At 37.1% G+C, this 17,025-nt stretch overlaps 1 protein-coding gene across 1 annotated transcript in view; it reads left to right on the top strand.

Moving 5' to 3' along the window:
- Window positions 1-16,387, top strand: part of LOC107693618 (protein TANC2-like) — a 94,952-nt gene extending 78,565 nt beyond the window's left edge. The window contains exons 7-10 of the mRNA XM_016493067.1: window positions 985-1,147; window positions 5,268-5,510; window positions 16,043-16,315; window positions 16,377-16,387. Coding sequence (XP_016348553.1) covers window positions 985-1,147; window positions 5,268-5,510; window positions 16,043-16,315; window positions 16,377-16,387 — 690 coding nt within the window. The remainder of the gene's footprint in view (window positions 1-984; window positions 1,148-5,267; window positions 5,511-16,042; window positions 16,316-16,376) is intronic.
- The last annotated feature ends 638 nt before the right edge of the window (window positions 16,388-17,025 follow it).

Raw genomic sequence — 17,025 nt, 5'->3', positions numbered from 1 at the left:
GAATGGAGATTTACCGCTGATTACAGAACCGGCTTTCTGACAAGATGCTCGTTAAATATCGCATGCGATTTATCATGCAGCCCTAGTTTAGATCTAACCCTAATCAAACACACCTGAACAAGCTAACTAAAGTCATCAGGATTACTAAGGCTACAGTAAGGTGTGTTTTTTTTCAGGGTTGGAGCTAAACTCTGCAGGACATCGACACTCCAGGACCGACGTTGCCTACCCCTGATATAGATTAATTGTTGCTATCATGATATTATTAATTGTGGGAGATTAATTGTAATGAAAATAACGTCACGAAGCAGAAAACAGAATTTTCCTCACTTTCCACTGTAAAATCTCTTGTTCTTTGAGGTGTCAGCTTTATTCAAAAATGATCTTTCCCTCCTGCAGAGAAGAGGCCACATATGGCATTCAAATGAGTTTACCTCTAATTAGGGAATTACATAAAGACAGCCTTTTTGCTATTCGCTCTGTTGATACAGCACTTTTCAGAATACAGTTGGCCCATTTTCCTCATGTTAGCATGCAGTCCTGAGCACCAGAACAAGAACGGTCTGAACAACAGGAGTATAGTGTTACATAACTACAGAGAGAGTGTGTGTGTATGTGTGTGTGTGTGTGTGTGTGTGTGTGTGTGAGTGTGAGTGTGTGTGTGTGTATGGACTTGTCACTCTGACCTTAAGTGGTTGTGAATGTTTTAAGGCAAGGTGCTTTGCCTGTTGTGATGTTTGATGTTAATCGTGGTAGTGGGCAGATTAGCCGTGCCATGCTTCATTATGGCCTGCCTGGGGCCTCAGCGCCCACCTAACCCGAACCGACACTGGCTCAGCCTGTCACGGAGTGCCACCGCCGTCCTATCAGGAGCCGAGAGAGAGGACTTCCTGCTGCCAGCTGCAGACTTCCAGAGCTGATAGAGATTAATTGGTCAACTGCAAACACAAGCTGAGACACTGAGAGCAAAGGCTTTGTGTGCAGGGTTTAGGAGTGAGTGGGAGGATGAGTCCGTGTTCCACCCTGACCAGCAGCACCGCCTCGCCTCCTGCCTGCAGTCCATGCTCCACTCTTCCTTCTGCTGCTCCAGGACAGGCCGTCACCAGCCCCACATCCACCCTGGAGAGCAGAGACAGCGGCATTATCGGTGAGTGACTGACATTTGGGGTCGGTAAGATTGGTTATGTTTTCAAAAGTGGCATTTATTTGATCAAAAATACAGTAAAAACAGTAATATTGTGTGTAATATGTACTATTTGTACTATAGTGCATATGTACTATTTAAAAAAACTGTTTTCTATTTTAATATATTTTAAAGTGGACATCGGATGCCTATTTTTCCAGAATTTGGTGTGATTCTTTAAGGTCTTCTTGAAATGTCTGTAACATACTTTGGTTAAAATTCCTCAACGGTCGTGTAAAACAACACCCTTTTTACCTTGTCAAGAACAGCTCTGTTCACAGTGACCGGAGATATGCTAATATGGGACAGTCTGTCAGTGGCCGTGGGTGGGGCTTGAGCACTATGATGTCATACTGCTCAGACAATCAAATCGGCTTGATAATTGAGACTGTTTAGGTTTTGTGGGGATTAAAAAGGAGTGAATGGATTTTTATCATTGTAGGCTGGTTGCACACACTGCTAAGACACATTTATATGCAAACACAATGTAAAAGTGAATTTTGCATCCGATGTCCCCTTTATAATTAATTAAAATGTAATTTATTGCTGTGATCAAAGCTGAATTTCCAGGATCATTACTCCAGTCTTCAGTGTCACATGATCTTCAGAAATCATTCTAATATGCTGATTTGCTGCTCAAGAAACATTTCTAATTATTACCATTGAAAATAGTTAAGCTGTGTGGAAACTTTTTTTTCAGGATTATTTGATGAATAGAAAGTTCAAAAGAACAGCATTTACTTGGTTTTAGAAATCATTTGTAACATTAAAAATGTTTTTACTGTCACTTTTGATCAATTTGATGCTTTCTTGTTGGCTAAAATCATTCATTTCTTCCAATATATATATATATATATATATATATATTCATTTTTGTGCAAAGTTTATTGACTTAAATGTGTAGCATTTTCTGTTGTGAACATTGTAAGAAATGATGTGATCAGTAAGTCATGGTAACATGTGTTTTTCCTTTAATTTAACATCAAAATAATTTCCCTTTTTTAGTTATACGTGATTCAACTCAGCTTTTAAGTCAGTTTAATATCATTTAAGTTGAAATGACTTGTACAGCCAATTCGATTATACTTTAAATAAGGCAGCAACTGAACTTAAGTTTTGAAGTTGAGGAAGGTGGAACTTTTTTAATAGTGAATGTACATTAGGTTTCCCAGACACTCCATTCTCCTTTCAGAATGCCGACACTGGCTCAGCCTGTCACGGAGTGCCACCGCCGTCCTATCAGGAGCCGAGAGAGAGGACTTCCTGCTGCCAGCTGCAGACTTCCAGAGCTGATAGAGATTAATTGGTCAACTGCAAACACAAGCTGAGACACTGAGAGCAAAGGCTTTGTGTGCAGGGTTTAGGAGTGAGTGGGAGGATGAGTCCGTGTTCCACCCTGACCAGCAGCACCGCCTCGCCTCCTGCCTGCAGTCCATGCTCCACTCTTCCTTCTGCTGCTCCAGGACAGGCCGTCACCAGCCCCACATCCACCCTGGAGAGCAGAGACAGCGGCATTATCGGTGAGTGACTGACATTTGGGGTCGGTAAGATTGGTTATGTTTTCAAAAGTGGCATTTATTTGATCAAAAATACAGTAAAAACAGTAATATTGTGTGTAATATGTACTATTTGTACTATAGTGCATATGTACTATTTAAAAAAACTGTTTTCTATTTTAATATATTTTAAAGTGGACATCGGATGCCTATTTTTCCAGAATTTGGTGTGATTCTTTAAGGTCTTCTTGAAATGTCTGTAACATACTTTGGTTAAAATTCCTCAACGGTCGTGTAAAACAACACCCTTTTTACCTTGTCAAGAACAGCTCTGTTCACAGTGACCGGAGATATGCTAATATGGGACAGTCTGTCAGTGGCCGTGGGTGGGGCTTGAGCACTAACTGCTCAGACTGCTCAGACAATCAAATCGGCTTGATAATTGAGACTGTTTAGGTTTTGTGGGGATTAAAATGGATTTTTACTGTTTTCTATGTGAATATATAGTTAAATGTAATTTATTCCTGTGATCAAAGCTGAATTTCCAGGATCATTACTCCAGTCTTCAGTGTCACATGATCTTCAGAAATCATTCTAATATGCTGATTTGCTGCTCAAGAAACATTTCTAATTATTACCATTGAAAATAGTTAAGCTGTGTGGAAACTTTTTTTTCAGGATTATTTGATGAATAGAAAGTTCAAAAGAACAGCATTTACTTGGTTTTAGAAATCATTTGTAACATTAAAAATGTTTTTACTGTCACTTTTGATCAATTTGATGCTTTCTTGTTGGCTAAAATCATTCATTTCTTCCAATATATATATATATATATATATATATATTCATTTTTGTGCAAAGTTTATTGACTTAAATGTGTAGCATTTTCTGTTGTGAACATTGTAAGAAATGATGTGATCAGTAAGTCATGGTAACATGTGTTTTTCCTTTAATTTAACATCAAAATAATTTCCCTTTTTTAGTTATACGTGATTCAACTCAGCTTTTAAGTCAGTTTAATATCATTTAAGTTGAAATGACTTGTACAGCCAATTCGATTATACTTTAAATAAGGCAGCAACTGAACTTAAGTTTTGAAGTTGAGGAAGGTGGAACTTTTTTAATAGTGAATGTACATTAGGTTTCCCAGACACTCCATTCTCCTTTCAGAATGTCAGCTTACTCTTTGTCCATCTTGGTAATTCACCCGGCCAGCTATTTTTTCATAAAAGCAATAGGCTTGCGAGTACAGCTCCTTTCTACTTGAAAGAGGAAACACTGAAATCGCAAAAACGGTTAAAGTTTATAGTTAAAATAAGTATATGTTTTGACAACAGTGGAATCATTGCTCCTTAAGTTAAAATCACAATAAAACCTGAATATTTTCAGGCTGGTCCAGCTAATACTGACTGGTCTATGTGCTAGAATAAAAATCAGATGCCTTTTCTAAAAGCCGAGTGGCTCTTTTGACTGAAAGGCGGGAGTTGTGTTCCCGGAGCTGCCGTATGGTGTGTTTAATTCCTCCTGGGAAGTTCGTATTTATGAGTTGGGAAGTCATAATGACAATGTCAAGTGAGTTCAAGTCACTCTGCTCGGAGCAAGATGGTGATACCTTTTCTACAAAAAAATAAATAAATAAATGAAAATCAGCAAGGTTTTTAAACTCTGCTTCTACAAAATGATGAATATGTTTTTGCTTTTTATGTTCAATTTTTTAATTTACTTTTTTTTCTGAATATGTTAATTGTAAATTGAATATATTCTATCATAATTTTACATTGTATTTTGTGCATGCAACTTAGATTAGTTTTATAGTAAATTGAAGATTTAATAAATATATTTAGATTTAGATTTGATAATATTATTTCAACAAATTTACCATCAATACAGATGCTGCATCCATTGCTTCCAAACATCTTTTCTCACTGACACTCTCCAAACTCGAAAAATCTGGGCTTAAACAAAGTTTTAGTCTACCTCTCATAATTACGACTTTGTGGTGACGTTTAAGTGTGTTCAACTCGTAAATACAATCTTTCTAACATGACTTGAATGCACCAATATTAAGCCATGTTTTATTCATACCTCCACTTACACTAACTGTGTCCCATTTCACATAATTCTGCACTTTTCAGCTCTGTTTCATAGTATTAGTAGTGCAATTCATGTTTTCACACTGAAAAATGAACGCAGCGAGGTGAGTACGTATAATGCACTTCTTTTCTGAAAACAAAAATCTAATTTCATTGAAACAAACAAGTTGCAGTTCCACTTATGCAACTAGTGGTGTAAAATAAGTCTTTAGATGTAATGATATTTTTAAGGCTCTAAAGCTCTGTGTTTATCACGCATATCTGAAGATAATGCACTGAAAATCAAGCCAAATGATACTCGCAAAACTGCAAGAGCTTAATTGATGCAATCACTTTTCATACAGTATTCAAACGCAGCTCCACTCAGTCCTCTGGGGAAATTACCCTTTCTAACAGAATTTTCTTGTCACAACTTTGCACGAAAACCCAGCTGATGTGATCTGTAAGGAGCACAGTCTTGACAGCTTCTCTCCTTCATCCTGCCTCTTTTCCCAGCCACCCTCACCAGTTACTCGGAGCCAATGGACAGGAGCGGGAAACACGGCGACGGCTCTCGAGGCAGCAGCCTGAAGCTCTGGCACTCTCACAGATCCACTCTGGACTCCAGCTTGTATCGCGTGGACGAAAACATGGCCGCCTCCACCTACAGCCTCAACAAGATCCCTGAGCCCAGCTCCGCCCACTATTCCTCTCACCCCACCCCCCTCTACCTCATGCCCCGTCCTAACTCAGTGGCAGGTGAGTCTGAAGCCCCGCCTCCTCTGATTTTGGATGTTTGTGTGCTGTTTTTCTTTCCATCTCTTTATCAGTCGGGATTGTGATTTCCTGTTGTGCCACTCGATGCACATAACAATCCCGCTGCTTGGGGAACAGCTTCCTGCGGCAAATCCCAAACATCCAACAAAAGATGTTTGGACGTCATGTTGATTACTAAAACATGTCTTACAGGGTTGGGCAACATTCAGAATATAAGAATTGGCTCTGTTACAGTTCATGACTTTTGGAGTTTGAATCGAATTGACCACAAACCACAGGATGTTGAATTGGAATGAAAGGAAATGCAACAGTCACACAACAATAACAAAATACACAAGAACAGGTGTCAAGGTTTTCATCTTGTAAGTTTGCTTGGTTCAGTGAGAGTTCATTAAATGTAATGAAATACATAAAACTGAATAATATTCATTAAATTTATATTACTAATTTAATGAATATTTCATTATTTAGGTTGCATTTCAAACATTTATTTATAATTTATTATAATTATCTATCTATTTATCTATCTATCTATCTATCTATCTATCTATCTATCTATCTATCTATCTATCTATCTATCATAAATACTATACTAAATAATAAATACTTTAAATATGACCTGTATAATAGTACTACACTATATATTTTTACGACACTATATGTGTGTGTGTATATAGTGTAGTAAAAATGATAATATAGTAATAATAAATACTAAAATATTAATAATACATTATAAATAAGTGATCAAATAAGTATAAAATAATTCATTATTTGCGTTGCATTTCAAACATAATTTATGATTAATGTTTTAGTATTTATTATGAGTATATAATAATGATAATATTCATTTTATCTATCTATCTATCTATATATCTATCTATCTATCTATCTATCTATCTATCTATCTATCTATCTATCTATCTATCTATCATCTATCAAGTACTAGACAAGTACTAAACAAGTACTAAAACATTAATAATAAATTATAAATAAGTGTTTAAAATACAACCTATAAAATTTTACATATTTACATATTTTATGAATATTTAATTATATATATATCGTTTTTGTTGTTGTTTTAAATAGGTTGTTATAATATGTTGTATATATGATCACATTTATCATCATTTGTACTGAAAAATTAAATGTTTCTTTAAATGTCATTCTATTTTAAGTCAGCTTTCTTATATTCAAAATTCAATTCAAAAGGAACTTAAAAGGCATTCTTGATTGGGTTCTGAATGGCGCGTGACTCTGGTGTCTCTCCAGTGTTCAGTCGGGTCACACCATTACAGCTCAGAGCGTCCTCACTCTTCAGTGCAATTCCAGCTCAGCTCAATCATACAGCCACTCAGAGCCATCAAACTGCAGTTAGTGACGGAATCAGCCCGGGTCGTGGACTATATGCTTTAGCTCTGCACTGCTGGGGCGGCGTTAACAGGAGATAAGAGGCGTCTAATAGCGGCAATAATGATGAGCCTTGTGGAATAGCTCTCCCTGAAGTAAAAGCTAAATCTGTCTGATGATGTTGTTATGTCTCTTATGTAACGCAGCGCCTCTTCATTGCTGGCTGATTGTGTTAGTGTCCAAGTAATCAGCGTTGTTGTATTTATGAGAAGACCCGTTTTTAGGAGCAAGAGAGAGAGAGAGAGAGAGAGAGAGCAATGAGTTATGGTTATCTCGAAGGAAAGTGACTCTCAAAAGGGCAAGTGATATAAAAGATTATTTCTTAATTGAGAAAACGGCTGGTATTCACGCTTGTGATCAGGAATGATGCAGTGCTCTGAGAAACCATACAAATCTGACAGCAGCATTAATCATATTGCAAATCTGACTGCGGCAAGCGGTGTAGATCGGTCGGGAAAATATACTGTGTGATCTACAGATGAATTTTTTCTTTGATGAATATCTACAGAATGAAGTTAACACACAAATGACAATTCTGTCATTATTTGCTCATCGTCAGGACCTTTGTTACACCCGTACAACTTCATTAGTGTAAAGCAAAAGGTGAATTTTTGAAGAATATTATGGCTGCTTTTTCCATATAATAAATCAAATGAAGACTAAGGTTGTCAAGCTCCAAAATGACAAAAAGCACATTAAAATTAGCATAAAGGTGATCCATATGACTTGGTGGTACAAGTTATGAAGTCATACAAGAAGTGGACAAAGTCATTATTCACAGTCATTACTAGGGTTGTCAGCATGACTTATGCAGTATATTCCAAGGCTTATGAATTTATTCGAGAAGTGAACAAAGTCAGTATGCACAATTATTAATGTTCCCCTCCACTGAAAAACAGCTTTATAGGTTGCATTTCAAACATTAATATTTATTATTAATGTGGTATTTCTTACAAATAATTATAGTCTATTGTTTTTGTTGATGACTTACTTTAGTAGTATTTTAGTCTGGAAAGTAAACTGTGGATCTACATGATCTAAAGGTCTTTTTTTTTCTTATGTAATGCTAAAATATCTACAGTTAAAGTTCAAACCCAAATAACCTGAACTGTTCTGTGTAACACATAAGTTGAATTTGTGAACAACCTGGCTGTTCTTTCCATATAATAAAAACGTCAATGGAAACTGGGGTTGTCAAGCTCCAACATGACCAAAATTCACCTTATAATTACCATAAAGGTGGTCAATATGACTTGGTGGTATGTTTGCAAGACCTCTAAACACCATACGAGAAGTGATTATTCACATTCATTAATATTCATCCCCACGGAATCTCTGAAAAATGCACTACAAAAGTCATATGGACTTGTGAAATGACGTGTCAGCAACATTTGAGACCAAATGCCATAGGTTCTTGAGATTAAACCATATTACAACCACCATATTTGACGTGAACTACAGCAGAGAAAAACTGTCAGTCTGTCTCACAAAGCCATCACATGGCTTCATAAGTCTTGGAATGTAGCGCATGAGTCTCCTGGATGATTTTTAAAGATGTTTTCATGTTTTTTAATCAATTTTCGAGCTTGACAGCTCCAGTCGCCATTCACTTTGACTATATGGAAAAGAACAGCCAGGATATTCTTAAAAAATTCACCTATTATGTCCGTTGAAAACAAGAAAGCCATCCAGGTTTGTAGTGAGTCATATCAGAATCGTGGAAGTTTATTCAGCACATTATTTTGTCGAGGTCACAGACAGCGCTGATTGTTTATTCAGTGCAGGCAGTGCCGGTCGGGATCGTGGGAGCAGATGTACTCATTAAACATGTATCGTAACGTGTCTTTTACATCAGTCAGTCAGAACCACAATGAGGCAAATCTCCACAGTGGCCGTCTGAATGTCTTTTCAATGCTAAGTCTGTAGTAACGCAGGGCTTAACGTAACCTTATAGTGTCCAAAGTAATACTAATGTGTGTTTGTAGAGTCCCATCGGCCCCCGAGAAGAGAGCTGAGCGATGTGAGACTGAGACACCATTAGTAAGAGAAAGCAGAGATTAAAGCCCTGTTTGGATGGAACGAGATTTTCCTGAGGAAATCGCTTTGTGATTTTAGTCCGGTCTGAGTCGAACATGTGTTTTTGTCAGATGACCATGGTTAAAAATTGCAGAGCAAATTGCTAACAGTTTGGAAAAGCTGCAGATGCAATATAATATTTTATCTTTTCATTTATTTGCACTTTTGCTGAATATGCAAAGCTGCATTTATCAACCCATATTTAGACCTATTTTTTTTCAAAGTTGCTGGCTGCTTGAATCCCATCAAGCATAACAAGAGAAAGAAGTCAATAATAAGAGCATTCACCAATTTCTCAAAATGGTTTTGTGATCACATGACTTTCCCAAATTCATTAGATCTGCAAAATGTTTTTCCTCAGTAATTGAAAAGTCTTGATTTGCAGTACAAATATCTAAACATAACAAAATCGACTTTTCGAATTTCGAATCGAAAAAAAAAAAAGTCTTGTTTATTGAAAATGTGTGAACAATAACAATTATCTTGTCAATGGGATAAGAAAAATAAACTTTATTCCAAGAGGAAACAAGTTCATTTTTCTTACTCCACTGGCAGGTATTTCGTCTTGTTTTAAGCATAAACTTGGTTAATTTTTCTAAATTGTTCTAAATTTATTTAAGAAATAGTTCACCCTCTGCAGTGAATGGGTGCCGTCAGAATAAGAGTCCAAACAGCTGATAAAAACATCACAATAATCCACAAGTAATCCACACCACTCCAGTCCATCAGTTAACATCTGGAGAAGACAAAAGTTGTGTGTTTGTAAGAAACAGATCCATCCTTGATGTGTTTTAACTTTAAATCATTGCTTCTGGCCAAAATAAGAGTCCTTTATCCATAATGTCTGTATCAGGAGAGAAATATGCACAGAATAAGCAAGCCAAAACAAGCTCTAATCAAATATGTGGGTGGCTTTTGATGTGAGAGACAACAGAGTATGGACCTTTTCTCTGGATGAAGCATTATTATGGATTATGGACTTATATTTTAGCCAGAAGCAACGGTTTGTAGTTAAAAACGTCTTAATGATGGATTTGTTTCTTACAAACACAGCTATTCACTTCACAAGACATTAACTGATGCACTGGAGTGGTGTGGATTACTTGTGGATTATTGTGATGTTTTTATCAGCTGTTTGGACTCTCATTCTGACGGCACCCATTCACTGCAGAGCATCCATTGCTGAGCAAGTGATGCAATGCTACATTTCTCCAAATCTGTTCCCATGAAGAAACAAACTCATCTACATCTTGGATGGGCTGTGGGCGAGTACATTTTCAGCAAATTTTCATTTGTGGATGAACTATTCCTTTAAGTCATTTTGCTTCTCAAGTAAATGTGTCTTGATTAAATAGTTGTACAAGACAAAAATACTAAGAAAATAATTTTTTGCAGTGTACAGAGATCATCTGTATCAGTACATGTAGTCGTCGCTTAATAATCGTAACTCTAACATCGGTTAGAAAACAAATCTCGTCCGAAGGAGAGATGTGTAGGAAGAAAAAATGAAAGCCTATAAAAAAAGAAAGATGAAAGGGCAACGATATAAATAATGTACTGAGGTAAGTAATAATCTCAGTGAAAAGGAGAGCGAGAAATACTCACTATAAACCCAAATGATGTAACGAGGAATGAATAAAAGGGAGGAAAGAGAAAGAAAAGGGGGATGAAAGAAAAAAAGTGTGATGATAATGGCAAGGTAAGGGATTATGGGTGAGAAGTGGAACGAGAGAGATGGAGATAAGATGAAAGGAGAGGAGAATGCCGGCTGCTGATTGGCTGAGCTCCGGTGGTGGAGGAGATCAAAGCTGCAGGCTTTAACCAGCTCAAACCCCCAGAGCTCACCGTCAGATTCTCATCCGCACAGAGACCGGCGGAGAAACCAGGGAGTTGAGGAGGTGTGAATGGAACCGGAGGAGTGCAGATTGTAGATTATGTAATGTTGTAGATGTATTGTGTTGTGTGTAGCTGAAAGGAGAGATACTGAAGACATGTAAACGTCCTAATTAGAGGTTTCTAGAAGAGAATGAAAAGGAAGAATAGGGATGGAGGAGTGATGTAATACAATAAAACCTGAGCTTAAAGGGATACTTCAGGTAAAAATGAAAATACTGGCATCGTTTACTCTCCCTCATATCACTACAAACCCTGTCGCCTGTGAAACACAAAAGAAGATGTTTAGCAGAATGTCCAGGCTGGTGACAGAGAATGGGGACTGGGGCTGTTGAGCTCAAAAATGACTTTATTTGCACTTTATTCCAAATCATCTGAAAGTCATGTGAGAGCTAACTGTCTGATTTTTACAGGAATGAATACTTTTATTCAGCAAGTATGCATTAAAGTGATCAAAAGTGACAGTACATTTGAAATGTTAACAAAAAAAGTTTTTCCAAATAAATGCTGTTCTTTCTGTTCATCAAAGAATCCTGAAAAAAATCCACAAAAATAGGAAGCAGCACGACTGTTTTCAACATTGATAATAATCAGAAATGTTTCTTGAGCAGCAAATCAGCATATTAGAATGATTTCTGAAGATCACGTGACACTGAAGACTGGAGTAATGATGCTGAAAATTCAGCTTTGATCACAGAAATAAATTACATTTTAACATATATTAAGATAGATAACAATTATATTATATTGCAATAATATTTCACAGTATTACTGATTTGACTGTTTTTGTAATCAAACAAAAGCAGCTTCAGAAGACTTTCATAATAGCATATGATTTGCATTGACTACTTTTTTGATTAGTGTTTTGTTATTTTAGCACTATTTATTCACTATTATTCACTATTATAATTTTTCTAATAAAATTATTTTTTTGCTTTTAATAAATATTTTAAATAACATATCATTATATAGAATATAAATTAATTATTTTCAGTTTTCATGCCAATTTTAGTTTAGTTTTTAGTTATTTTGTTTTGTGCATTTGTCTTTTTTCTTAGTTTTTGTTCTTTTTAAATATTACTATTTATGTTTACTTTCAAATAAAAAATGTACTTCAAATTAAACTTATTTCTGTAAGTTGCCAAGGCATAATGTGTTGTTAGTTTGTTTGTTTATTTATCTATCATCTATATCATGATATTTTATTTGACTATATTTATGGACTGCCCATGTTCCCATGTACCTTATGTAGCCCTGCCCCTTTTCAGAAGATTCACATGATAACTTTTGTTAACGCTACATTAAGTAAATCCACTTCACCGTTTAATTACTCTTCAACAGTTATAGAGTCATCGCAAAAAATGAAGTTCAAAGACAAAATTCGAAAGATGGCTGTGCGCTTGTTTCTCTGACGCATGAGGTCTATAGAGATGAGCAGACGTTAGATAAGAGACGTTTTCTTTTGTGTTCCATGGAAGAAAGAAAGTCACACAGGTCGGGAATAACATGAAGGTGATTAAGTGGTGACAGAACCTTCATTTTTGTTTGAATTACCCTTTTAACTCGGGCTAAACGAAGTCAGGCTGTGTTGCTTGGTTGGAATCATTTCTGTTACATTTGTATTTCCGTAACAAGACTCTAACTGGTCCAATAAGGGCAGCTCAGCCTGACTCAATTTTCAGAACTCAATTTTAATGCATTGGAAGGTCCTCGTGAGAACAGAATATCTTTAATTCTATTCGAAAGCTGCTGTAATTGCTTGTTTTCCAGTCTCATTACAAGCAGAACCTCAGATTCGTCCACCTGCGGTTTCCTGGTATAAGATGCACCTGTGACACTCGTTTTCACACACTCAAACTCAATTTTATCTCAGGACAAGGATGTCTTGTCATATACACACAAGCACACATGATAGCACACACAAGCACACCCCAAAATCAATTTCAACGTGATTACTTTTTTATTTATGCAGAGTACCCTTTCTATTTCATCTGATGCACTTACAATGAGACATCCATTCACACAAAGTCATTCTGAGAAGAATCCTTGAACTCTGTGGCATATATCGTTCCTGTCTAAAGCAATCGAACTGAAAATAACACAAACTGTCTCTCAAAAAACTACAAAAGTCACTACAGTTGTGCTCTCAGATGGGTTTACAGTAGTGACTATGATTATTTCATCATTATACAATGAAAATGTGATTAATAATGACAACAATAATACTGCTAATGATATCATATTTATATATTAATCATATAAGAATTTTGTACTTTAAAAGCACCATGAAAGTGGTCCACATGACTTGATCATTTTGTACTCCACTTATGGTTGGATACTCCACACACTGGATATCAGTAACGCCAAACGCCACTGGTTTTCATGTTAACACTCCACCATATTTGGTACTTTAACAGTGTTTTTAATTTTATAATTTTTTATTTTATTTAAATTTTACAATCAATTCCTTGAATGTATCTATTAATGTCAGTTAATGGACCTTAGCTGACATGGACTAAAAATGAACAGTTGTATTTTTATTAGCTAATATTAACAAAAAATAATAAATACTGTAACAAACGTATTACACATTGTTAGTTAATGCAAAAAAAAAAGCATTTTCTCAGAACTCAGAATTTGCTCAATATTTTCAAAGCATTTTCTCAGATATGAACTCAGAACGGCAAGATGTTAACTCGCAATTGCGAGTTTGTAACTAGATATAAACTTAGAATGATTTACCTTATTTATTTATTATTCCATGGTGAAACAAAAAACAGAATTGCGAGATGTAAACACAAAATTCAGAGAAAAACAAAGTCAGAATTGAGATGTAAACCAAAACGTTGTAAACCAAAATGCAAAGCAAAGCAAAAATAGGATTCTGAGTTTATATTTACCAATTCTGACTTTTTTCTCTGAATTGTAAGAAGAAAAAAAATCTGAATTGTGAGATAAAAAGTCGTAATTACCTTTTTTGCTTTTATTTTTTGTGGCAGAAATAGGCTTTCATAGAAACATTATTTATTGTGAAAAATGTATTTGTTTATTTATTTATTTTATTTACTTTTTTTTAAGACCAAATAATTACCTTGTTAAATGGTTTCACTAAGGGTGCTTTCACACCTGTAGATCGATTGCTTTAAAAGCTCTTTCTGATTCTGATTCTGATTATTGTTTTTTTTTTTGTTGTTTTTTTTTGTAGCTGTCCTTATATTAATTCATTTTGAGCAGGAGTCCAGGATTCATCGGGAAAACATTTTAAAAATGTACATACTAGGAAGAAGAGCAATAAGACAGCATTATAAAATGAAAAAGTGCGCGTTTTTATTTTGAATGGCGAAGACGTGCTCACCCACAGACATTCACAGGTTCATTGCTTTCTCACTACAACCGAACCGCTCCAGAGTTCGTTTTCAATCGAGCCGAGACCACCTCGTTCAGGCGATCTCGGACCGATTGTTTTGCCGCAGATCCGGGCGCGATTGCCGTGTTCACATATGCCCAAATGAACCGAGCTAAGGGGGGAAATGCGGCAGGTTCCGAAACAACGGGCCAGGTGTGAAAGCATCCTAATTGTTAGTAACATTGGCGAGAACCACCCAGCTCCAATTCGCACAAATCCCATCCTGACTGGCTGGCTGGCAGGATCTTTCTGTCAGCCACTCTGACTCCAATCCAACCCCTCCCCAAAATTCCCAGCTGCTGTGCTCATCCCATATACAGAAGCATTCCTGCCCAGCTCACTTCCCATGGTTCCCAGTCATTTCCAGTCCTCATGCACATTCACACATTCAGTCCAGTCAGAGCAGAACTAGACTGACACAAGTATGACAAAGAGAGATTTTTGGTTTCACAACACGCTCATGCTAGGACCCAAATGGAGACGTTCCTTCACAAAGTTTAGAGGCTTGGAGAGATTTTGCACCAAAGTGGCTGTCCTGGACTGACGGATAAGTGTAGTGTTCACATTTGCAGCTCCAGACCTTCTGTCTTCCCGATCCGGATTTAATCAGGCTGTTGTGGGCGACTGTGATCATCTCCAGCCTGTCACTTTATACTGTAAATCTGGGCTTTTATCAGATTACGATATGCATTTCATGTGACAAACTGTTTGTAAGCATCGTTATGGAATGAACATGCATTCACATCCTAAGGGTTCCTTTCTTAAACTCTCTCTCTCTCTCTCTCTCTCTCTCTCTCTCTCTCTCTCTCTCTCTCTCTCTCTCTCTCTCTCTCTCTCTCTCTCTCTCTCTCTCTCTCTCTCTCTCTCTCTCTCTCTCTCTCTCTCTCTCTCTCTCTCTCTCTCTCTCTCAAACTCTATGTTACAGATACTGGGCAGTTGCTTTGCAGGATGATAGGGTATTCTGATTGGTTGTGTGTGCTTTGCTATAGTGTTTTGTGTGTTTGCCTGATAGTAAGGCATATCTATGCATTTGCTATATCATTCTGAGTGGTTGCTATGCAGTTGCTATGTTTTTTCATGTGGTTGCCACGGGACAAGGCGTATCTATGCATTCACTTTAGTGTTCTGGGTGGTTGCTATGCAGTTGCTATGGTGTTTTGTGTGGCTGCCAGGTGTCAGGACATATCTGTGCATTTGCTATAGTGTTCTGAGTGGTTGCTATGCAGTTGCTAGGGCTCTCTGAGTGGTTGCTGGTGTGTTGCTACACAGTTGCTAGGGAATTCTGAGCAGTTGCTAGTGTTTTGCTACGCAGTTGCTAGGGCAATCTAAGTGGTTGCTAGTGTGTTGCTACGCAGTTGCTAGGGCATTCTGAGTGGTGGATGGTGTGGTGCAGCACAGTTGCTAGGGCACTCTGATTGATTGATGGTGTTTTGCTACGCAGTTGCTAGGGCAATCTAAGTGGTTGCTAGTGTGTTGCTACGCAGTTGCTAGGGCATTCTGACTGGTTGCTAGTGTGTTGCTATGGCATTCTGAGTGGTTGCTTGTGTGTTGCTACGCAGTTGCTAAGGCATTCTGAGTGGTTGCTAGTGTGTTGCTATGCAGTTGCTAGGGTATTCTGAGTGATTGTTAAACAGCATAAGCAATACTATTGAGAATGTTAGGTCTGATCAGATGAGCTCATCTTCATCCTGGTGTTTTTATGTCTCTCATCACGTGTTTTCTGTCCCATCAGCCACCAGTTCGGCACATCTGGAGGACCTGGCGTATCTGGATGAGCAGAGACACGCCCCCCTGCGCACCTCCCTGCGGATGTCCCGACAGAACACGGGCGCGGGTCGCTCCGGGCAGGACCTGCGAGGTGAGCGACGGCTCGTCCCGCACGTTCAACTGCTTAGCTTCTATTCACATCTGCCTGATGTTGTCCGTGAATGTCAGCTCACAGATATATTTGGTCAGAAGGCGTGCACAGATCAGCAGCTTCATTCTCTCATTGACTCTTTGCAGTGTGAGTGTTTGGACTGACAGCAGGGCTGCGTCCTCATCTACTCTCTGTCTCTGTGTGTCAGTGTCCACTTAGACGCTGCGTTTAATATGGAGATAGAATTGTTGCATAATTCCAAAAAAATTGATTATGATCCACAAATAAATGTAAAGAGATAAAAAAATTCACATATTGACAAATAAATAGAATGAGATCCACAAATAAATCTTAGAGTTTCACAAACATTAATTAAATTCACAAATAAATAAAATGAGATTTGCAAATAAAAATCATATTCATAAATATATTTTTATGTCACAAACACAATTTAGCCTGGCATTCATTTGTGAATCGCGTCCTGTTCATTTGTGGATCTCTGCACGCATTTGTGGATTTTGAAAATTTCTAGCGTCAAGACACTGACAATCCACAAATGCGTGGACTCACTAGAAATGTTTCAAAATCCACAAATGCGCACAGCGATCTACAAATGCACAGGATGCGATTCACAAATGAATGCCAGGCAAAGTTGTGGTTGTGACATAAATACATATTGGTGAATTGATTTTATTTATTTGTGAATTTAATTCATGTTTGTGAAATTTTAAGATTTATTTGTGTATCTAATTCTATTTATTTGTCAATATGTTTAATTTTTGTTAATCTCTTTACATTTATTTGTGGATCATAATCTATTTATTTGGAATTATGCAACAATTCTATCTCCAAACTGA

This window comes from Sinocyclocheilus anshuiensis, unplaced genomic scaffold (assembly GCF_001515605.1).
Source record: "Sinocyclocheilus anshuiensis isolate Anshui unplaced genomic scaffold, SAMN03320099.WGS_v1.1 scaffold546, whole genome shotgun sequence".
Taxonomy (NCBI): domain Eukaryota; kingdom Metazoa; phylum Chordata; class Actinopteri; order Cypriniformes; family Cyprinidae; genus Sinocyclocheilus; species Sinocyclocheilus anshuiensis.
The sequence above is the reverse complement of the archived record's forward strand: the minus strand, read 5'-3'. Positions and strand labels throughout refer to the sequence as shown.